Source organism: Lithobates pipiens, unplaced genomic scaffold (assembly GCF_037356315.1).
Source record: "Lithobates pipiens isolate NorthernLeopardFrog02 unplaced genomic scaffold, aLitPip1_a1.2 Scaffold_10, whole genome shotgun sequence".
NCBI classification, from domain to species: Eukaryota; Metazoa; Chordata; class Amphibia; order Anura; family Ranidae; genus Lithobates; species Lithobates pipiens.
Genome location: NW_027507686.1, coordinates 186,835,766 through 186,859,952, shown reverse-complemented (window position 1 = coordinate 186,859,952; position 24,187 = coordinate 186,835,766). Strand labels below are relative to the sequence as shown.

Sequence of the window (24,187 nt, the reverse complement as noted above, 5' to 3'; positions counted from 1 at the left end):
AAAACATTTTTAGAAGGGAAATCTAAGGAGAAGGTAAGTGAACCAACAATGCACTAACTTAAAGGAACCAATTTTAGAAAATAAAAAAAACCTTTACAAGCCCTTTAACCAGCCGCCACCATTATATAGCGACAGGTCGGCACGTTCCAACAAATCACTGTAGCTGTACATCAGTCTGTTAAACTGCTCTAGCGGGTGCGCCCACTGCACAGGTGGGGGACACAATGGGTGTGGCCTGCGGGCGAGATGTTTGCCGGCCATGAGAGCCAGAAAGGGGATATGTGTGTAAACGCATACCCCCATTCTGTCAGGAGAAGTAGGAACACACAATATGGCTTCTCTAGTAAGTCGCATCCCCATGCAGTTGAACACGCGTCGCAGGGAATACTTTTAACCCTTCCCTTGTTTTATTTTTTGGGGGGATATTTATTATAGTAAAAGGAGAGTGTATGTATGTGTGTGTATATGTATATATATTTATTTTATAGCGAAAAAAATGCAGGGGTGATCAAATTACCACCAAAAGAAAGCTTTGTGGCAAAATTGTTAGTGATGCAGGGCAGTATTGCAAAAAATGGCCTAGTCATTAAGGGAGAAAGTCTTCCGGTCTTTAAGGTTGTGGGTTTATTTATTTTTTTGTTTTGGACAGAGTGGAGATGGATTGGAACCCGTTAGGCTCCTATTATCTGTGCCTCTGTTAGGGAGATTCCCCCTCTCTATCTGTCCTGTTTTATTGTTCTCGTCAAAAGTAAGAGAACCCTAAAATTTGGGTTGTCCCCAGAACAGTGTGAGGGGAACTCTTCCAATGATGACCCTAGTTCTGGTGACCTGGGGGACCCCAAGGGATTTCTTTTATTCGCAGGGATTTCCTCTTACTTCCTGGTTTGGCTATGGGACAGGAAGTGGAGGTAAATAAACACAATGGGACAAATGGCAAAAAGGAAAAATAACTGACTGGTTATAAACCTCCGGTACTCTATCCAAAATAAAAAAATAGTTTTGGCTATAGTTTAATTATTTTAATTTGTTGTTGTGGCAGAGCTGACGAAAGTTGAACGCAGTCTAGAAAGACTTTGTAAATAATGAGCAAGCTGAGGAAGGCCACTCCAAATTGCTATTACAAGAGAGCCAGCTCTAAAGCAGAGTACCCGAGTGATACCTGTAGCTGCTGGCATTGTCCTGGTACAACCACTTATAATCAAACAACTGTACTACCAATAATGAGGCTGGCTTCACATCCATGCTGTAATATGCAGTAAACTGATCAAATCTATCAGATGTGCCTACGCTGCCCAATACTATTGGTACAACATCCCAGGATGAAACAGACAGCAAAACTAGGGGAGGGATTTGTAGGGCACCAATGAAAATGAATGATCTAGTAAAACAAAAGATTATTATAGTCAATTAAAAAAAACAATTTGTAGATGTATACATATTGGTTTGTAACGGACTAGTCTTTTTGTATTGTAGCACTGTACCCGTAGGGCTTGCTGTGTGACGACTTAGGCCTCCCTCTGATTATCTGCAGCCAGTTTCTAGGGGTTTTCCTTTATTTCCCCAGTTTACTCCCACTTGCTTGTTACTCAAAGTACAGTCCGGGGTATTTGTGGTTTTGATATTTATTGTAGAACTTGGATGGAAGAAGGAATAGTGGGATACTCCAACTTAAACGATTCAATGGATAAGGACAAACGCTCACTTAGACTCACTAGAAGATTTGTGAAAGCAGACCTTTTTTTTTTTTTTTTTTTTTTTTTTTTTTAACCATACTGCCACTTGTATGGAAGAATTAAGTCTTCTTGCTCTCTAGATGCAGACTTGATGCAACTACATTATCTTCAGGACACTCTCTATAGCAGGGATATGCAATTAGCGGACCTCCAGCTGTTGCAAAACTACAAGTCCCATCATGCCTCTAACTTGGGGGTCATGCTTGTGGCTGTCAGTCTTGCTATGCCTCATGGGAATTGCAGTTCTGCAAAAGCTGGAGGTCCACTAATTGCATATCCTGGCTCTATAGCATCCCCTTGACTGACACCCATCCACTGACTCTTCTAGCTGAAGGGTTTGGCCCTCACAGGACAGGCCTAATGACACAGATCTGTACTTGCTGTAGGCAGATTCAGATCTTTGCTGGTGTCCCCCTTCCAGTCAGCTCTGCAGGACCTCTGGGCTCTAGGCTCTTAGATTGACTACCCAAGGCCGACAACTTCTACAGAGGGGGCAGTCCTCTGGGACACTCCAGCTGAAAGACTCAAAGTACATGTGCCCTTGGCCTTTATACAGTATCCCAGCATGCATTGAGGCATTTTCCTCTGCCAATAGCCAGGGCTAATGATGCATATGCCCTCACTTGCCAGGTCCCCTCCCTATTGGACCAGTGTGGGACATTCAGACAAGCTGAGCTGCACCATGAGCAGACCTTACCAATAGATCCTGCTCCCTGGTAGGCAGAGAGCACTCTTAATTTGCCTGACCATCTTCCCTCCTGATAGTTTTGCTGTTTAAATGCAGTAAACTGTTTTATTTTTACCGCATAGTAAATTGTGTTGTACCATGTTACACAATTAGTGGTGTGCTGCTAAATGAAGAGGCAATATACCTACCTTTCTGGTGTTAAGAGTGCCGCTTCACTGCTCCCTACAATTTTTCGACCAGTTGAATACCTGTCTCTTCCATCACACACAGGATTTCTCACAACAGATACTTGTAATAGCTGAGAAATTGGGGAGCAGCAAAGTGGCAATATTTAAGACCTGTGCTGATGCAAAGCTAAGGGTTTCCTCTTTTAGCAGGTATGGTTTTGGCTACAGATAACCCTGCACTAACTGGGTCCTGTTAATGCAACACACGTGTGGCATACTGCATGTTGACATGGTATGTGCCACAGACTGGAACTTGCCGAACAAATTTGAATAGGCCTCAACTTACCATTCTGCTGAGTGACTTTACCTCCGAATATTCTTAGAATACAAACAAAGGCATTTGTCAGCCAAAAATTTTATTAAGCACATGTATGCATGTCCTAAGCTATATATATATATATATATATATATATATATATATATATATATATATATATATATATATATATATATATATATATATATATATATATATATATATTATATTTATTTATATTCTTACAGGAGTAATCATAATGTACACTCAGACTTGCATTAAAATACTTGATATGAAATCATGGAAAATGGAACATTCATTCCTGAATTGACCTCTCTCTCTCTCCCACAGAATGCGACTCCCACTAAAAAGTACAAGTTTGTTCCAACTGGACATGGAAAATATGAGAAGGTCTTAGTGGATGAGCCTTGATGAGGTAATTAAAGATGTCCAGTGGCATTACATTCTTGTCTTTCTGTACTTCCTTCCTTCTTACATATATTCAGATCATATAATTCACTTTCTTTGCTTCCTCTCAAGTTCCATTTAATTTTTGTCCTTTCAGTCCGTGCAGAAAGGGGTAACTTTTTTTCATTCCGACTGTTCCTTGTGAGCATCTAACCTATCTACCAGCTGAGCAACATGGGAGGTGTACAATTATCTGGTGTGTGTTCATGTCATTAAAATGAAGGCAAACTCTGGGAAACTGGACAATGCATTGAGAAGCAGTCCACTCAAAACTGATGTACTATTTTAGGTATAGTGGAAAGTGGTTGTCCCTGCTGCCTTTGTGTACCCAAACAATGAGGTCTCCTTTCTAGAATTGCTGACTGTTCCGGTCTACTTTTGAGTTCCTGAGTTTTGACCGACCTTTGCACTTTGGCATCCCATTTTTTTTTTCCCTTTATAATCTAAAATTAAAAAAAAACCTAATGGCCACCTCTGGTGTAAAGACTGAGCACAAAAATCATATTGGTAGAAATTAGGAGTTGGTTCAAACGCCAGCTCCTGGTGCAGCCCTCATGCCAGCATAACCTTTTAGCTATCTTCAGGCACCCTAGGTGGACCTCGGATGGCATTGATGTAGTGATGTCAGTGCTGATATCTAACTTTACACTGAGTGCAGGGCACTGTGGTGACAGACCCTTAGGGGATGGGTCCATGACACCTTGCACTCGCATGCAAATCTCTCTGGTGTGCATCATTCAACCCAGAGGACTGAAGACATCTTGTAGCAGAAAAGATGAACTGGAGGACAGCTTCAGATTGAATATAGGATGCTGATAGGGCAGTACTGCTGGTCCTGTTGTACTGGGCCCAGGCCCCTTGATTATTCAGGGAGAGCCCAGAGTGTGGCTTTAATTCTTGCAAATGCTGACATATCAGATTTGGGTGGACTAACCTTTCTAAATGTGTGCACACAGTTCCTTAATTGTACATATGAGCATTAGATCTTCATTGAACATGGTCAAACAAGGCAGATCATTGTCAATGAGCAATAGTTGAACCCTTGAACTGTCTACTTTTCACTCCACGTGTTCATCTACCATGTAGCACATGTTGGGTAACCTCCAAATGAATGCTTATTGGGCAGTACAGCACAGTGCTAACCTATCTCTACTGCATTAACAGACCTCTAAACCAAAGGGTGAATCTTTCAGTCTCCAAAACCTCTTTAGTCCAGCTTTTTGCAGATATTTTTACGTTTGCACAAAAATCATCAAATATATGACCACACAAACTCAGCCTTCATGGAGCCCTTCATTTCAACATCAAATAAGATTTGATGCAATATTTTAGAGTAGTATGCAAGCAGTGCTTGGCTGGCCATCAATGTGAGTTAGGACCTTGAGTACAAGATACTGTGTTGCATCACCTGCTTGCACAGGTACATTGGGGCCTGAAACACATTGTGCACAAGTCAGTACCGTGAGTTTTGAAAATTTTTGACATGAATGTTTTTGCTGGCAAGTCAACTGTTTTCAGGAGATAGGTACAGTTTAGCTCAACTAGCAAAAATATATTTTTTTGCACTAAAGAGCAAATTGTCAATGCACCTGCATTTTGATGTATTGACCTGTCTCCATCCCTAATACTTTTTTTTTCTTCCCACTCATTTGGTATTTGTCCATTGTCCTTAGTAGAACCTGCAGTGCACAGAAAAAGCAGAGAGCAGATTTAGTGGGAAATGAGAAGACCTGAAAACATAAAACGAACAAGTTATATTAAACTCCTAATTTTCACAAGTGTAAGAAAAGGCTGTACTACAATTGAGAGTTGACATTTACCTAATTTTGTTGTGTAGCCTCCTATCCTACGTTAGCTGCCATCTTAGACTAAAGAAGGCATAAAATGATTGACTTTATCAGTAACTGGACAGGAAAACAAATGAGTATTGAATATCCCTCCTCACAATAATACTAGGTATTTCTGTTCTGATTATTAAAAGCCAAACTTCAGACAGATACAAAAACACTAAATAATGCAGTCATATATTCATTAAAAAATTAAACGCAAAAATAATTACATTTGTATGGATATGCAAGAGAGGGACTTTCATAGCTACTCCACGCAATCAAAAATGCCTTTTAGCGAGACTTAAAATTACATATGCAAATCCTAAAATCTCTCCTCATTTTAATATGCAAATACTATAACAATTGCTATACTTCCACACTACCAAGCCTCCATATTACCCCGCATAATTCAGTGTTTCCGCCAAATAATGATCATTCTGTTAGTTGTCTCATCATTAAATTGGGGATATGCAGGTGTACATTCCTCTACGCAATTCTTAGACCAACGGTCTACTTTCCCAGGAGAAGCATAGGAGATGAATATTGGTATAGTATAGTTGCTATGATTAAAATTTTAACTTCACTCTTCCAATCAACATTGATTATTTTTAATCCTTATGCTGCCAGTATTAGTAAACAGATAGGAAAGTATATCATATTTACTTGTTACACTTTTTTTAAATTTTTTTTTTATTTCTTTACTTGTTTCTGGCCTAGGCAAATTATGGCATACCTCTCTTGTCAGGGGGAGAGGAGTAGATTTTCTGAGTTAGGCTGAGTTCACACTGGTACAACAGGACTGTTGTAAGACTGTCATCCTACTTTGTCCTGTGACTTCAGTCCTACTTCGTCCGACTTGAATGAACAGTATACGATTTTGCTCCGACTTTGAGATCGTCTGACTTGTCCTTTGACCAATCAAAGCAATCCCAGTATGACATTCCTTTTACTGCTGCCGTAATCACCATGTCAGATGTCAAAGTCGAATGGTTAGCACAAGGATCTGACTTCAATGATATTCAATGGGCTGAAGTAGGACCAAAGTAGTGCAGAAACATTTTTCAAAGTCCAACTGACTTGTGTTGGACCAATTAAAATGACTCTCATAGGGAATCATTGATTTACACACAACATGCGAAATGTGCTCCCAAAGATTGAGCATATGTCATACCAGTGTGAACCCAGCCTAAAGCACACTCTACTGCCTGCATGCTTCAGCTAAGGGGAGATGGATTTGAGGAAGTAAATGCTATATGAACAATCTGCCCTTAATCAAGAGGGTGATGGCCAGAAATGCTAGGGGTGGGGGTGGGGGGTGCACGCCTAAGCGCATTAGCTCTTTTATGTCACTATTATGTAGCCAATAAAAATTGCAACACATATCAGAGTTGCCGGCTCCTTTTTCTTTTTATGCTACCTGCAGTGTGGAAGAACACTTAAAGCCTGAGCACCTGTATGTGGATTCCATGTCTGGACGTATAAGTTCAACGTTGTGAGTGCTGTATCTTCGTTCTTTTTTTTTTTTACCATAGTATAGTTGCTATTCTTAAAACCTCCAGTAGTATTCCCACGTTTGGCCATCTGAGTAACCCAGGCAGGGAACCTGCAGAGGACCATATGGGAGTCTAGTTCTTATTAACCCTGTAAACGTCACCTCTTATCCAATAATGGCATATCATGTGGATCTCTTCCTTCCTTCTGTAAACACCAGTCAGATACCATCTTAAAATATTCCAATTCTATCTGTAGCCTTTCATTTTATTGATGGTCACAGGGAGAATTGTCAGATTATAGATGGAATTTATATTGGTCATATATTTTGCTATTGATCTTGCTCAGCCCCCTAAACCTCTTGATTTAACACTCATCCTTAGCCATTGGGATTGTGTGAAGTACCTATGAAACTAAACACAACAGTCTGCTGTCGCATCTTCAGTCTAGCCATAGGCTTGGAGGCAGGGAGGTGACCAAGGTATGTTACTGCAGTAAGAAAGTGAGGTCACCAACCAAACTCTGGACTGGATTGACAGCATTGAAAACTCTTTAGCTTTTAAAATGCAGCATTTATTTTAATTGCACATTTAGTTGCCTGGAGTTTGGCTGAGAACATGTTTGTTCTTGAGCATTTTTAAAGAACTATATTGCATAAAAAACTTGTTACTGATGTTCAGCGACCCTTTAATATTTGGACACAGCACATCAATACATGATTAGATATGTTCTTTATAGGTATAAAATGCCATGTAGGGTGTCAACTGCACAAATGGAACACTACACGCCTACAGAACATGTGTATTAATGAATTGGATGGATGATTTTCTTTATTCATTTTTTCCTTCTGCTGCATCTCCTATTTTTTCCTGCTCAACATCCTCTGCTTTAAGGCTCCAGCCTGATGCTGTCCTGTTGAATGTACTGGTTGATTTGTCTGTGATTCGCCGGTGGAAGAAGGCAGTGACTTTACGCAGTGGTCGGGCTGCTGCCTCCTTTAGTTTTCTTGCATCAAATCGAGGCCGATGCAAAAGGAGAGGTAAACGAAAGCGCAGAAAAGGAAACTGAGATTGAGTTGGTGCTGATGCTGCATCAGGTGGTGTTGATCCTTCTGCTGATGCGGGCTTCTCTTGCCCCTTGCTGGATGCGGCCATGTGATACAATAGCGCATCCCACATCTTGTTGGCGCGAAGCCCTTTGCTTTGTTGTGTAGTCTCGGTATCAGCTGCTTTGGCTTCTTCTGTTTTCTCTTTTTTCCCCTCTATCTTTTGTGGTTCAGGAAATTTTGGCTCATCAGGCTCAACTACAAGATGTTTCATAAGCCGTGCCCATCCTCCAGGCTTCTTCCGAGGTGGTTTTGGCCGTTCTGGGGATTTTAACATGTTCCCTTTCTCTGAGTTGGGAAGTTTTGCAGAGGTGGTTGCATCGGTTTCTGAGATTGCTGGTTTCGTTTTAACAAGTTTTGGTACACTTTTAACTTCAGGAGGAGATCTTGTGGTTTTGACTTCTGCAAATAATGGAAGGCCTCCATCTGTGCTATGGACTGCAGTGATTGTCTGATTCACTTCAGTTGGCCTTAAAGGAAGAGTTGATGAGTTTGAGCTAGTTTCTGCAACTGTCAAACATAACTCTGTTTTATTTATTTCTACTAAGGTTGCAGATGCAACCTGCAGCCTTACTGGGTTGTCCTCTAAACTAACTGTACTACAACTGGATGTGTTTATAAGCCTCTGCTGATCAGGCAGTGGACTATTGAGTGTGGCGTTACCACTTTCTGTATTTGGGACATTTATGTTGTCCTGATTTTCTCTTATGGTTTCAGCTTTATTTGGAAAATCAAGTCTAGGTTCTGTTTCAGCTACAATAGGGAGATCAGAAACTATGATGAGGGGTGCTACTGACTGTGTATTGTGTGTTGGATTAAAAGTAACATGTCTTGGTGTGCAAGGTCGTGGACTGGCATTGGCTCTTAGTGAGCCATGGTCAGAGGTGCAACCTCCTGAAGGAAATAGAAAAGGACTGTCATGGGTACTAGATCCAGAAGGCCGAGGAGAAGGTGTGTCTGGAGTTGGACTAGGGCTGAGATATTGGTTCAAACTCTGTTGCTCAGGCACAGTGAAGGTGAAGCTATGTTTTGGGTAAGGAGATGGTACCCGGTGGGTGACTCCACGGATCTGAAAACGAGGAGGTAGAATAATAGGAGGAGGCAGGTTTTTCTGTGCAGCAGCAGGTTCAAGGCTTTCTATATCCCCTTCTGTGACTGGAGAAAGAGTTGAACGGAAGGTCTTGGGAGACTGTGTTGGAAGGGGCTGTGCTCCATTTTTCTTTGCAGATTTCCGCAGGAGGCGTTGTAGGCGTGCATTGTTTTTGCCTGGCTTAGGAGCTATTGGAGGCGGCACAGGAGAAGGAGGTCCTGGATTTTCCAGGGGGGTCACTGTCAGCAGCATCGTGTCTCCTGGTAGAATGAAATACAAAAAAGTGTGTATTAGAAAAAAAGTTTGGTCGCATAAAAAACATGAGCTAGTGATTTTGTTCAATGGTTGCCTTTCACTCCCTGCCTGGCCTTTTTTAATTCTAACAATTGATATTAACTTTGCCATATTACAGGGATATGCCATTAGCGGACCTCCAGCTGTTGCAGAACTAAAAGTCCCATGAGGCATAGCAAGACTGACAGCTACAAGCATGACACCCAGAGGCAGAGGCATGATGGGATTTGTAGTTTTGCAACATCTGGAGGTCCACTAATTGCATATCCCTGCCATATAAGATAGTAGCTCTTCCAGTATATTGGGCACAAACCCTAAAATTATATGTCACCAGTTTGATTACGGTTTTGGGAAATCCTATATCTGACAGTCATGTAAACTTCAGACGCCTCTAAACCTATTCTGGTAACAGGATTTCAAGACTGGGATGGATGTTCCTGCCAGACTTGTGGTGGTCACTGTGGTTCAGCAAAGGTTATGCAGTGTGTATATGCCACAATCTTTCAGGAAACCAATTGTTTGGTATTTGGGTCTTCTGATTAGTCCCTCTTGTCATAGGGTACCTTTTACATGATTTCCTGAATGCCCAGCCAAGGTGCGAGGTAAATGGATTTTTTGGACAAAAATCACCACCCTGGCTGATAGTTTTGAGGTATTGTGTGAACTGGGAAAATCATTTGTTTGTTATACACCCCAATTGCAGTCTAAACTTGCATTCAGCAATACACATTGGGGGTTATTTACTAAAGGAAAATCCACTTTGCACTGCAAGTGCACTTGGAAGTAAAGTTGCTGTAGATCTGAGGGGGGACATGCAAGGAAAATAAAAAACAGCATTTTAGCTTGCACATGATTGGATGATAAAATCAGCAGAGCTTCCCCTCATTTCAGATCTACCCCTTAGATTTAGAGTGAATGCACTTCCAAGTGCACTTGCAGTGCAAAGTGGATTTGCCTTTCGTAAATAACCCCCATTAAGTCTACAGCACTGGTCAATGAATACTATTATCTGAATCTTTTGTGCAGATTCATATTCAGGCCTTTACAAACAATATTCGGTATATCAGTCTTTCACATTGATTCTGCAGACTTTCCTGTAACACACGGTACGCTACACTATGACCATCCCTGTAACAGTTATAACCCACCGCTGGTTAAATGGTTCTAATTTTCCACTTGCAATGTAAAGTGTCAAGGCTGTAAGAAAGGTCTTTATTCTTTATTTTTATTTTCCAAGCATTTTATTAGAAGTTTCTCAATTTTTTTATTATATTAACCTTCTACGTCCTTCCTATAACATTTTTTTAACAAGCATTTTCTTTTTTCCAAGTTATATATTGTTTGTGGCTTTTGAACCAGTTTCTTGCTGTTTGTAAAATGCGGTGAAATGTTGCAATGTTAATACCTATTACTCATGGAAATTAAGTGGTATGGTATTTATGGATACCTTTGTTTAATAATGAATTTTGTAGGGCACTGCCTATTGGCAGTCCTTGCTGCAGCTTTTACTTACCATTCGCTGCCCTCCTCTTTTACTTGGCCCCTGGGAGGGAAGAGAAATACCGGTGACTTGTGCCACTTCCTTCCATGTGACAGCACTGGTGCTTGGTGATTGGCAGCTTAGGTGACTAGCACTGTCTCATGGGGATGTGGTGAGGGTCCTCAGCCCCGTGTAGCCTCTTAAATGCAACTAGGAACTTGCACAGGGTTACATTTTTTGCTCCTGGAAGCAGAGGATAGGGGAGCAAAGGGAGGGCAAGTACAGATTTCTGCAGAGGAACGGGAGTTGATGGCTAGGGACATGAAAGTGAACTTGTTGGTTTTCTCTGCATGGTCAAATTGCAGTGTTCACATCAAGACCTTTGTTCTTTTAATGGCTAAATGTGCTGAAGTGCCATGAAATGGTGCCCAGTTTAACAAAGGGTCCTATCGTCTTACATTGCCAGGTTTTTTTTTTTTTTTATGCACACTTAACACTTGCAAGAAGTATCTCGCTATAGTGAAGACCAATGCCTGATTATTGTAGATGCTTTTCGAAAGTCATTTTGTGGAGATAGAAATCTTAATTCTGAATGCCACTCTAAACCACCCTTGGCGTTTATTAGGCTACCCATAAATGGATCCCCCCCCTCCCAAAAAAAAAAAAAAAAAAAGAGAATAACAGTGAAACTTGTAAGCAGTTGCATGCTTATAGACAAAATGCATCATCTGCAGCACCCCCTTCGCCTACCAGAGTATAAAGAAAAACTGACAGTTGAGAATAGATTTTCCTGAATGATCATGCTGTCCCAGATTGACAGAAGAGATTTCTGAAAATAGGTCAGCATTCGGCAATTCAGTCCAGATCTGATGATGCCCAGATCTCCATTATAGGAGTAAATATACATAGTACTTCCTTCAGTATTGTGTTCTAAGATGCTGTGGCTGAAGACCAGAACCAGCAATTGTATGGATTAAAAAAACAATCCCAAAATATATACTAACTCTAATAAACCAATAGTGGAGCCTGCATTCCCTCTCTTGCTGTCTGAATACAGCCGTACCAGTGCCTTATGCTCAAATACCCTGGGTCATCTGCTCTCCAAAAATGTAACTTTGTGGGTGTTTCTACAATCCTGGCACTTCAGGGCCTTCAGAAATGTGACGGTTAGGAAACCAAATATTTACATTTTGCTTGAAAACCTGAATGAAGGCTCTTTTAGATATATCTCAAATGTGTGGTATCTTCATAATTAGGAGTGAGAAAAATGTGTTTTGGGATGCAATTGTAAGGATTTCCATACTGTGTAAGAAATTGCTTGTTAAAATTACAACCGTGTGAAGAAAATCAAATTTCACTTCAATGCTGTCCTACCATTCTAGAGCCTCCAAGAAATGTCATCAGAACATCAGGTTTTCAAATAGATTTGTACATTTATATTTAAATGAAAAAAAGTGTGTGCCCTCTAACATTCACACAGTATATGCACTTTTTTTTTTTTTTACCAAGTGAATACATTTTAGATGAAAATTATTTATTGGATATGTTTTTATGACCGTAAAACTTTTTTTTTTTTTTATGTTCAGTGTTTTTTATTTTTTTCCCCTTGTATAGTAAAAACAAAAAACTGGTTGATAATGCCACCAAAGGAAAGCCAGGTGTGAAGAACCATGATGGTTTCTACCCCTCCTGCCCCCCCAATCCTGTGAGATTTTAACTATGCAAATTTACACTTTAAGTCACTTTACATTCATTAGAATTTTTCAAACATTGGATATACTATATATGCCTATAAGATCTCAGTAACCTTTTTTCCTACTGTTCTTCTTCTTTTACAGAATTCTGATATTTGTTACGAGAATCTGCTCAAAATTTCCATGCAATTCTGAAAACTTGCAGTAAAAAAATGGTGATGCCAAGTTGCCTTATCTTACCTCAGCCCCATTAGTCCAACTTTTTCTGTCCTCTCATCTCCTAAACATCGAAAGCTATGTACTAAAGTGATGCAGTCAGAATAATAGCTGCACAATGAAAAGGTCGCTTTGTGACGAGTTTCTGGAGAATTTCATCTCTACAAAAGAACGTGTGACAGCTATGTTTCAATGCCGAGAAATCGATGCACGGCCACCGTTCATAGTGCGCATTCACTAACACATTGCTGATTGTAACTTCAGGCTCATGCCATAGGATGCAATAGCTTCTGATGGCAGTATTGCTAACTCTTTCTATGCAGCTTCAATGTTCTTTCTTACAGATGCAGCAGCTTCATAAAAAAATAAAAATAAAAAAATAAAAATAAAAAATTGCTACAAATCTCAGATGAAAACTGGAAATTGTCATATTGAATGTCACGATGGGGCAAATGGGACCAATGACAACTGCAGCAGGGTTGTCAAGCCTGCACATTTTAGTACATAGTACACTCACAGGCCCAGTGAGGATAATGTAGAAATGATACTGCAGGTCATATGCCATCCAAACTCCTTTACTGCACTGGGTCTTTTTTTTTTTTAATTACTTTTTATGCTTTATAAATAAAATTATTAAAACAAACACAGCTTGCTGTTTTTATGAATGTGTACATGGTTAGTATCTATGTTCTAATCATAATACCTGAACCCACTTAATGGCAATGTTATACACCGGAATGTACTGACACTTAAGCTTATGCAGCTTAGCAGATGACATTGGCATAGGTCACACGAAAGGGTTGGAAATCCCCATCAAGCTGTAATTGGGAACCCCCTTGCCAGTGGCACATTATCTTGTGGCTCAGAAAGCTAGGATCACTATCCTCAAGGGTATGACTGTAAAATAAGAAATTGGCTTGGGATTACACTACAACTTTCTATCAGACACTGCATTAAGATGGAGAAGTTTTGTGACCAAATACATTAACGTAACGTATATTTAGACACTACTTACTACGATCATTATAGGCCTTTAAGCTCTTTCACCACATCCTGTGATACTTACGGTATTCAGTCTTGTGCTAAGTGACTGTCCTGCTGCAGGGGGTCACTTGCTTGAAACGAGTGGTATTCAGAGCTTTTTTTTTTTTTCCTTTGCCCCCCCCTCCCCCCAACACAAATCCTTCTCTAATGTAAAAGGGAGGGGCAGTGGCGTGACAATCTGCACCTTGTCCAATCAAACACCTTGGGGTTGATTTACTAAAACTGGAGAGTGCAAAATCTGGTGCAGCACTGCATAGAAATGTAAAAAGCTGAAGTTGGAAGCTGATTGGCTACCATGCAGAGCTGCACCAGAATTTGTACTCTCCAGTTTTAGTAAATCAACCCCCTTATATTGAGAAAAATACAAGGCGTTCTCTGAATGGCACCTGTGCCAAAGAGGTCACCTTTGTTCACTATGCAGCAGGGCAGCTGCTTACCGCGGAATGTGGAAGATGGTGAAAATCACTGTAAGTAGTGGCAGCTACAGTTATTCAATTTAGTGGTCCCACAGGCATAGAATATGGTCTAAGCTGGATGAATGTTTAAAAAAAAAAAAAAAAAACTTGCCTGGTATTCAGCTTTAAAGGGTAAGAATTTTAGTGCCCCTATCCATTTTTGTGCCTCCCTCCCCCAGCACTTTAGACCAGGTTATGCTTGCCACAAGGCTGCTATTCGGGGTTATTTTGAAGCCTGCCCAGCATCACGTAGCCTCTGCCTCGATGGAAAGACCATCTGTCAGGCTGTATACAGACATCCCACTAAAGTGAATGGGGGGGGACATGCTGTATCACTCTTGTTTTGAACAAGAATATATGCAGTAATATCTAAGCTCAATAACGGACAGTTTGGGGTTACAGGTATTGGGTGAGGGGGGCAGTAAAATACTGCAGTATATTTAGGTTCATAGCAGTCAAACGGGCTCCTGAAATTTTCAGTATACACAATTTTATCACAGATTTTATCAAAAATAACTTGCCAAATACTGGACAGTATAACGAGACAGGTTATAGTGAAATGGACCCTAAATGAGCCATAAAACAGCCTACATAGTCAGCGCAAAATACAAGCGGGTCATCTTTACAATGATTCTTTCACTAAAAATTGTAATTTTAGTTTCCCACGTCACTGTTCCATGGTACTGATGCAAAATCACATTCTATGGAACCTTCAGAATCCAACATTGTCAGATTCCTGGTCCCCCATTGCCCTCTGTGGTTCCTCCAGCCAGTGCAGTGGGGTCCAGGAATCCAACCCTTCCATAAGTGTTGGAATTTTCAGGTTCTGTAGGTGGTGATTTCTTTCTAGAGCCTAACTCGGCGATAACAAAAACTACCCTTGTAGTGGGGCCCCCACACTACTAAGGTTAGATGCTTGTTGAGCCTAGTGGTCAAGGAATAGGGCGTATTACTTACCCTATTCCTCAGCTAGGCAGACTACAGCCATCTGTGCAACTGACACCCAGAGCCCCTACTCTATGATGCTCCAGCTGGCTGTCAAAAAATGTCATGAAGTACAACATAGGACAATAGCCCTGCATTGTAAGTGAGGATGACAAGGGACCACCCACAATCTGTATTGGGGGGGGCGTGTAAGGTAAGTATTGCATCTTATTCCTCATACCCTAGATTTAACGATCATTTAACCCTTGCAGTGCTGGGGGGGCACTACAAGAGTAGTTTTATTTGTAAATCCCATAGTTGGACTTTAATATGGCAACCACGTGGGTAACGGGGAAGGTTAGTATCAACTATCTTCTTAACAAGGGGCACATAAACAAGGTATCTGCATGTGCCACTTCAGTAACAAATCCCAAAAATAAAAGGTCTATTCCTCAATTCCTGCCCAGCTGTGCATACAGAACTGCAGCACAGATAAAGCATATTTGACCTTCTGTTTTAAGAACACTCTACAGTGCTTTGTCACATACTATTGGATAAATAATTGTACAGGCATACAGTTCTTTGCCCTATTACCTCTGTATGCTCCACTACGGCTGGAATACCACCCCTGTTAAAACTGGTCTTAAAGGATGACTTGGTATGAATGCAACATAAGGGCACATATGTAGCAATTACTCAATTAACAGAAGCCTCTAATGTTCTGGAATTACTGGGTCGGCATTACAATCGGGCAATCTGTATTTTCAGGTTGGAATGTTGCCAACTGCAGTCTCCCTGCTTCCCCAATGCAGATCAGTGAAAATCTATGTATTGCATTTGCTGCAAAAAATTACAGCGTGAAAATTTAGGGAAGGGCAACACAAAGAAACAATGTATTATTTAAATAACATGCACACTAGGAGTTTAGTCTGTCTGCGGCCAATCCTGGTGTTTTTGTGAGGCTGCAAGGCGAAGGTTCACAGGTTAACCCTGCTGCCAGCAGCCTGTAAAAGTGTATGTAATGCCATCCCACAGGAACCACTTGGTAATTTGGGTTCTCTGTTCTGCGCCTCAACTCCATGAACACCCTCAGGCCCTCTACCACACCTGATTGAGTGAAAGTTAATGCAAGTACTTATAAGAGCATGAGTGTAGATACCCTTTAACTCCGCTGTGATTTAGCAAGAGTAAATCGATACAAGATTGTTTGGTGGTAAATTAACTCAATGTGCAGGCAGTCCCCAAGATACAAACGACTCCTACTTACGAACGGCCTCAATTCTGGCCGCTTGTGCTCGATGCTGGTCCTGGATACCTCTGAGCAGCTATCTTGTGCTGGACACATCCCACACTGTAGTACTTCATGTACTGCATTGCCAGAAGAGCCCCAGATAACATAACTGCATGCCCAGAAGCGCCCGGCACATCCCACATTCCTGCACAGGCAGAAGTTACACTTAAAAATGCACTGTACCGACTTACACACAAATTCAACTTAAGAGCAAACCTACAGTCCCTATTATGTTTGTAACTCGGGGACTGCCTGTATTGGTATGGATTAGAATGATGATTTGAGCATAAATGAGTATACAGAAGGTAGGTCCAGACACAGTCTGCTAGACCGTACAATCACTATTCCAAGGTAATTTAGAATAGAGTTCTGTACAGCTAGACTAGGATTAATCATGAATCGGCCAAGTCTGCAATAAACAGGGCATATAAGCATTAACTGCAATTTGAATTCTAATATTATAACTAGTCTAGAGTGCACTTTAGGAGAATGGCTAGGGCAGTGATGTTGAACATTGGCACCCCAGATGTTTTGGAACTACATTTCCCATGATGCTCATGTACTCTGCAGTGTAGTTAAGCATCATGTGAAATGTAGTTCCAAAACATCTGGGGTTCCAGGGTTCACCATCACTGGGCTAGGGTATATTGCACTGTTTTCCAAGAGGTACCACATAGCACAAGCAATAGGTGAAATTCTCTGTGTAGCAGCTGTAAAAGGACAGTCTTTAGTCCTAACTCTTCAGCTGGCTCGTGTTGGGACCCAGTTGTACCGTTGATGCACGTGAAAGCAGTCCCAGTCAAGCCTGCAGGCAGCAATAACGGTATAAGATGGTTGTATGGTCAGTTCCTAAAGGGCTCAGTCTCTCAAGCAGCGATTGGCAAATTCCCACAGCAGCAGCTCACCATTCCAAGTGATACTGCAGTTCACCATCTGGTCACACACAGCAATTGATCCACTCTCTGCTATGCACCCAGGTGACTCTGGCTGATATGCAGAAGTGATGATGCACACTGGACAGCAATGTGCACTCTATGGTCTCCCTCAAGGCAAGAGGAAGCTGTGCCCTATACAGCTTGAGGAAAATGCAGCTTCCCCTCCTGGCAATCTCACTCTGGGAAATGCGGTTCAAACTCTCATGACAACAGTAGAGTCTCCCTCCTCTGGACAACAGACCCCACAGTACCTTCCTGCCCATCAGCTCCTCTTCCTGCGGATACAGCTGCCAACCAGTTCAGCAGCCACAGAGAGCAGATGCAGCCAGCCCCCTTTGACTCTCCATTCCCAGTCAAGCACCTGGCTACATATATGAGAGGCTGAAAGCTGCTACGGTTGGACGCTGTACCAAATGGTACTAACGCTTAGGGCCATATGCACCCAAGAACGAAATTCATTGTCAGTGTGTGCAGCTATAAACCCCCAGCATTTGGGTACAGCTATAAAACCCCCAGTACTAGTGTCAGTCACTGCAGCAATAACCCCCCAGCATTGATGTTAGTGGATTCAGCAATAAACCCCAAGCATTGATGTTAGCGAATTCAGCATCATAACCCCAGCATTGGTGTCAGTGGGTGCAAGCAGAAACCCCCAACATTTCTGTCAGTGGTGCAGCAATAAACCCCCAGCATTAGTGCTATTTGGTGCACACAGTAAACCTCCAATACTGGTGTCAGTGGGTGCAGCACGTAACCCAAATCATATGTGTCTGCGGGTTAAGCAATAAAACCACAGCATTAGTGTTAGTGGTTGCAGCAATAACCCCCAGCTTTGGTGTCAGTGGGTGCAGCAATAACCCCCAGCTATGGTGTCAGTGGGTGCAGCAATATACCCCAGGTTTTGTGTCAGTGAGTGCAGCAATAACCCCCAGCTTTGGTGTCAGTGGGCGCAGCAATAAACCCCAGGTATGGTGTCAGTGAGTGCAGCAATAACCCCCAGCTTTGGTGTCAGTGGGTGCAGCAATAACCCCCAGCTATGGTGTCAGTGGGTGCACCAATAAGCCCCAGGTTTTGTGTTAGTGAGTGCAGCAATAACCCCCAGCTTTGGTGTCAGTGGGTGCAGCAATAACCCCCAGCTTTGGTGTCAGTGGGCGCAGCAATAACCCCCAGGTATGGTGTCAGTGAGTGCAGCAATAACCCCCAGCTTTGGTGTCAGTGGGTGCAGCAATAACCCCCAGCTATGGTGTCAGTGGGTGCAGCAATAAGCCCCAGGTTTTGTGTTAGTGAGTGCAGCAATAACCCCCAGCTTTGGTGTCAGTGGGCGCAGCAATAACCCCCAGGTATGGTGTCAGTGAGTGCAACAATAACCCCCAGCTTTGATGTTAGTGGGTGCAGCAATAACCCCCAGGTTTGGTGTCAGTGAGTGCAGCAATAACCCCCAGCTTTGATCTCAGTGGGTGCAACAATAACCCCCAGCTTTGATGTCAGTGGGTGCAACAATAACCCCCAGCTTTGGTGTCAGTGGGTGCAGCAATAACCCCCAGCTTTGGTGTCAGTGGGTGCAGCAATAAACCCCAGCTTGGGTGTCAATGGGTGCAGCAATAACCCCCAGGTTTGGTGTCAGTGAGTGCAGCAATAACCCCCAGGTTTGGTGTCAGTGGGTGCAGCAATAACCCCCAGGTTTGGTGTCAGTGGGTGCAGCAATAAACCCGCAGCACTGGTGTCAGTGAGTGCAGCAATAAACCCCCAGCTTTGGTGTCAGTGAGTACAGCTATAAATCCCCAACATTAACGTCAGTGGGTACAACAATAAACCATGTGCTTTTCACAGTTAGTGCAGAGCATTCCCTGACTGGGCAAGATGGGAAGAAGGGGTGGTGACATCACAATCTCCACCTTATACAATCAGACAACACTCAATTGCTCATTGAGAAAAATGCAAGGCGTTCCATGAATGGCTCCTGTGCAGTGCAGGTGATCTTCTGAGGTTACCATGCAGAATGGCAGCCGCTTGGCATGGCATCCAGAAGACAGCAAGGATTATTGTAGTAGCGGTAGCTACAACAGTGATTGTCCGCTTCCACATGGATCAGTCAGGTATAGAATAAGTATAAGCATATATATATATATATACTGTAAGTACATTTGTCCAAGCTAAGCCAATGTAACTATGCAACAAAAACAAAAAATCCATACCCGGAATTCAGCTTTATTAAAGAGTAAAGCAGGAACTTCATTCACACTTCAGCGAGTGTGTTTTCAGGCAATTATGGAGGGTATCTTTTGCATGTTTCTACATGTGTTTTTCAGGCGTTTGCAGTCTTGAACCCTGCTAATAATGTTGTTATCTACAGTTCACAGTACATTGGTGTGATGGTCAGTGGGAAGAGGGCTCCTTACATTTGAAGTCATTAAGAAGAATCCCCCTCCTACAGACAGCTCAAAAGATCATTGTTTTTAGTGGATATGTAGGCAGCTGTAGTCTATATTCTCTACTGCAGGTGGTACGTGTCTGCAGCCGCAATGCAGATGGGGTTGGAAGTTGAGAGGAACTGAGTTCCTTTATGGTTTCCTCAATCACAGGCAGGCAGATACCCACCTGAATGCTAGCAGCCCATGTGACTTTGGTGGCCATCTTGGGTCAGGTAGAGTCTATTTAGGACCCTGGCTCCTGGGTTTGAGTGCGCATTTTTGCGAATAGCAGTGTAGGGACAGGATGTCCATCTGTCTGGGACAGTGCTTAGCATCAGGGAAAGGTTCCAGATGAGAAGGTAAATGGAGGGGCAAGCCATCCTTCCTGTAAGCCTCCCTATTTGGGTACAGACCAGCCAGGCCGCATTCCGCCTTAGAGACAAAAACTATAAGCACCTCTGAATTTTGAATGTACCGTTCCATTGCTGTGCAACTCGTGAGTGTTTCCAGACAGGTAGCCTTCCCACCGGGTCTGCTGTGTGTTGCTGGACTTCTGTTACAATATATTCCTGTTACCTCACTTGGCCACTTAGCAACCTCTATAGGAACCCTAGGGCTCCATGGAACTCTAGTTGAGAATGGCTGCTCTACTACTCAATGCAAACTTTTGATTGGCTAGTGGTACAGACCAATCAGCAGGTAGCATTCAGCAGCCACATGCACTGCATAGAAATCTATGAAATGAACTGGGTGGGGGGAGATTATGAAATCGCCACCTGCCACATTTAACATTTTGACAGATCATGGCTCCCTCATTCTTTCAGCCTTGGACAAGTATCGTGAGGATCATTTTCCTGCAGGGGCCCAAGCACTATCAAGCCAACCTAAAGCCACTCCTCGAATACAAATTTTAAATAAATCCAAAATGTCTAGAATATAACCGCAGCCATGCATTTAAAAAGGAACCCATAAATATTCCTTATTCTGTGTACATGCACACAGTGACACATAGCTATGCAGTGAAACCTAAGGCAGTGCATCCCATAGGGCATTAACCAGATTATCACACCGTAACTTGACACGTCTCTACTATGTTGAGAGAATTGAAAATAGCAGCTAGCCATATGGTCACGTGACCTGTCAACTCCTGATTGGGTGAGAATTGTTTTTCACCTGAAAAGTAATAGACATTGGCCAACCAGATAGCATAATACGGCCACATCCAACTGGTCCCAGAGTCATCTAATTACAATTGTGTCCCTTAGAGTATTTAGGAGATATTTGAAAGACAAAAGGTATTTCATAACTGAGGGGTGATAATCTTCATAAAGCCCTGTAAAGCACTAATACCCCATCACAGATCTGGAGAGCACCGCTGACCAAAGCCTAGCGTACAGAAACTGCACCGACTATAGAAAAAGCAGATTCAGCATCAAGCACTGCAACAATTTTAATACAAAATACTTAAAAAAAACATTTTAATTAGACATTTTGGAAGCTTGTACAAAAAAAAAATTCTAACTACTTTCACAAAGCGAGTGCCAATAATAATTATTACATCACATTTTTCTTTAAATATAATCATTAAATCATCATTACACAATTTGGCTACGTGTTTGTGTGAAAGCCAATACAGTTTACAGTTACAGTGTATGTGCGTTACACAGTAAAAAAAAAAATTCATCCCATATAAATACATAGTTAAGCATATTACCAAACTAATCTCTATATTAAAGCAATGATATATAAGGTAAGATTAATGTAATATTAATTTTCCTTTCTCTTGAAGATTATTTTATCCTGGATGGAACTCAATCTACATTTTTCTTTTATTATTATTATTCTTTTATTATTATTAATATTATTAATATTATTATACAGGATTTATATAGTGCCAAGGGTTTGGGTAGTGCTTTAGAAAACAGAACATTTGCTAGCATTATTTATTTGCATCTTTCTTTATGATCAGGGCCAATATACTACCTAAATTACAGCGTGCAGGAATTCGACTTTGTCCATTTGATGTTGTTTTTTTAATAATTTTTTTTAGCATGCATTGGGGCAGATTTACTAAAATTGGTGCACTCGGAATCTGGTGCAGCTTTGCATGATAACCAATCAGCTTCTAACTTCAGCTTGCTCATTTAAGCTTTGACAATAAAACCTAGAAGCTGATTGGTTACTATGCACAGCTGCACTGGGTTCTGTATGCACCAGTTTTAGTAAATCTTCCCCATTGTAAACATGCATTTTCACTATGATTAATCTCCCCGTTCACAATTTGTCACACGTTACCGGAAATTGATAATAAGATTTGCATTTTATTCCGCGAGCCCCATTCACAGCGATGAGTGATGTGATGACGCTTGTCACGCCAAAAAAGTACAGAAGCCTTTTTTTGGGGCAGGATCAAAATGTTTTTGGCTTAGTCTTCAATGGGAATGCCAGAAAAATTAATACAACATGCTTCTTTTTTTTTACACATCTTCACACCTAACACCAATTCTCCTCCTTCTAGTAACCTTCTTTTCACTGGAACAACAAAAACACTTACACCGGAAAACATGCAAAAAACAAAACAAAAAAACATGCAGAATAAAAAAGCTTGAAGAAGAAGGTGGCGCTCAAGCATGAGCCTAGCCTTAAGTGGCATTTTGCTTCATTTTTGTGGGATTTTGGGGCCACATTTAAACCTATGCATTTTAACGCACATGTTTTTTTAATGCACATCAGCGCGTATACACAGGTTAGTCATTAAATGATTATAGTTCACATTGGGGGTTATTTACTAAAGGCAAATCCACTTTAAAAGTGCAAACTACAAGTGGAAAAGGCACTTGAAATTGCACTGCAAGTGCACTTGGAAGTGCAGTCGCTGTAGATCCGAGGGGGACACGCAAGGAAAATAAAAAACAGCATTTTAGCTTGCACATGATTGGATAATAAAATCAGCAGAGCTTCCACTCATTTTCAGATCTAGCCCTGAGAATTACAGCGACTGCACTACCAAGTGCAATTTCAAGTGCACTTTGCACTTGTAGTGCAAAGTGGATTTGCCTTTAGTAAATAACCCCCATTGCGCGGTGCTTTGACTTGCATTCTCAATTTTTTGATGCATCAAAGCTTTTTATAGGGTCTATTGTTTGCAATCTCAGTGCATGAAAATGATTGAACGTCAACAGCACACGTAAAATGTGAAAACGCACAGAAAGGTGCCACTTCAGTCTACAAGCCACACACATGCATTAAAATGCATGCAATCACATTAAAATGCATGCAGTGCAAGGAAGAGAACATATTAAACACGTGCTGCATTTGTTTTTAAAGGCTACAGTGTACATTGAGGGAACATCACACTTACTAAAACTGGAGGGTGCAAAATCTGGCGCAGCTCTGCATAGAAACCAATCAGCTTCCAGGTTTTACTGTAAAAGCTTAATTGAACAAGTTGAAGTTAGAAGCTGATTGGCTACCATGCGCAGCTGCACCAGATTCTGAGTTCTCTAGTTTGAGTAAATCCCCCAAAATGTGAGATAATCCGATGCAGGTAATTTAACCATTTCATGTCACAGTGTTTCATACATAGATAATCCTTTGTATTATCATTGCAGAAAGATTAACCCCGTCCTATAATAATATTTAATACACAGATAGATTAACCTTTGCAGAGTAGTTGCTGTTAATTTATAGCATTTCATGCATAGATTGTTAACCCTTAGCAAGTTGAACCCCTATATCTCAAGTGCATTGTATGCATATATTGATCGCCCTTTGCAGTCTTGCAGCAGGTAATCCACTCCTTCAACGCCAATGTACTTCACGCATAAAATGTTAAGCCTTTGTAAACTGCAGCTCTTCCCAGTCACCATAGTGTTATTAACCCTTTCCTTGTTACCTGCCCCAGTGCTAAGGATTAAGGAGCAGTCTGCAGTAACATTTGAATAAATACTTTGGAGCTGTATAAATAACATGCTGATCAATCTAAAGAAGTTCCGATTGGCTGTAACCCTCCTATTTTTATTTTTTTATGGTTACCTGCTGAAAGCTGCCAGTTGCCAGCTCCTGTGCCCAGCTCCCTTCTTCCACTTGCAACTGGAAGAAAACGACCCCCACACCTGGGGCAGCAAAACTGAGAACCTGGGGGGAAGAAGGGGGGCTGTGGAAAGGTCAGGGGGAGGGGGGAACACCCACTCTTATGCTGGATTCTGGCCTCCCCTACTGTCCAGAAACAGCATAGACATTGCTACAAAACTACAGGCGGGCATTCCACAGGCATCTATGCCAGAGAGCTTTTATTAGCTGCAATTATGTTTATAATAAATGCATCACATTATAATCAAAGTACATAAATAAATTGATGTAAATTAGACATCAGATGTCATCCTACAGTATTTATTAATTTTTTTAACAATATACAACCCTCCTTATAGCCTATATCAGACTTATTTTTCGTTATATAATTATACAGTTAATTCAGAGCATTTTTGCCCTTTCAGCAATAAAAAATTACTTTCTTTCAAAATTCAGAAATATTGTTCGTCAGTGCATTCGATCTT

The 24,187-nt window shown here is 41.5% G+C and overlaps 2 protein-coding genes across 4 annotated transcripts in view; one reads left to right on the top strand and one right to left on the bottom strand.

The window, feature by feature from the left end:
* LSP1 (lymphocyte specific protein 1) overlaps nt 1-13,214 on the top strand; it is a 113,779-nt gene extending 100,565 nt beyond the window's left edge. For all 3 annotated transcript variants that reach the window (XM_077460725.1, XM_077460727.1, XM_077460726.1), the window contains 2 exons: nt 3,256-3,340; nt 12,500-13,214. In XM_077460725.1, the coding sequence (XP_077316851.1) occupies nt 3,256-3,336 (81 nt within the window). In that variant the 3' untranslated portion in view covers nt 3,337-3,340; nt 12,500-13,214. The remainder of the gene's footprint in view (nt 1-3,255; nt 3,341-12,499) is intronic.
* Nucleotides 7,244-23,808, bottom strand: PRR33 (proline rich 33). Its single transcript, XM_077460724.1, has 2 exons — nt 23,667-23,808; nt 7,244-9,147 (listed from the first exon to the last, which is right to left on the bottom strand). Exon 2 carries the CDS (start codon nt 9,137-9,139, stop codon nt 7,523-7,525), a length of 1,617 nt encoding a protein of 538 aa, XP_077316850.1. The 5' UTR covers nt 9,140-9,147; nt 23,667-23,808; the 3' UTR covers nt 7,244-7,522.
* Nucleotides 23,809-24,187: the final 379 nt, after the last annotated feature.

What these genes read in the sequence shown, in the direction of transcription:
- PRR33 (XM_077460724.1), bottom strand. Translation starts at nt 9,139, where the DNA reads ATGCTGCTGACAGTGACCCCCCTGGAAAATCCAGGACCTCCTTCTCCT.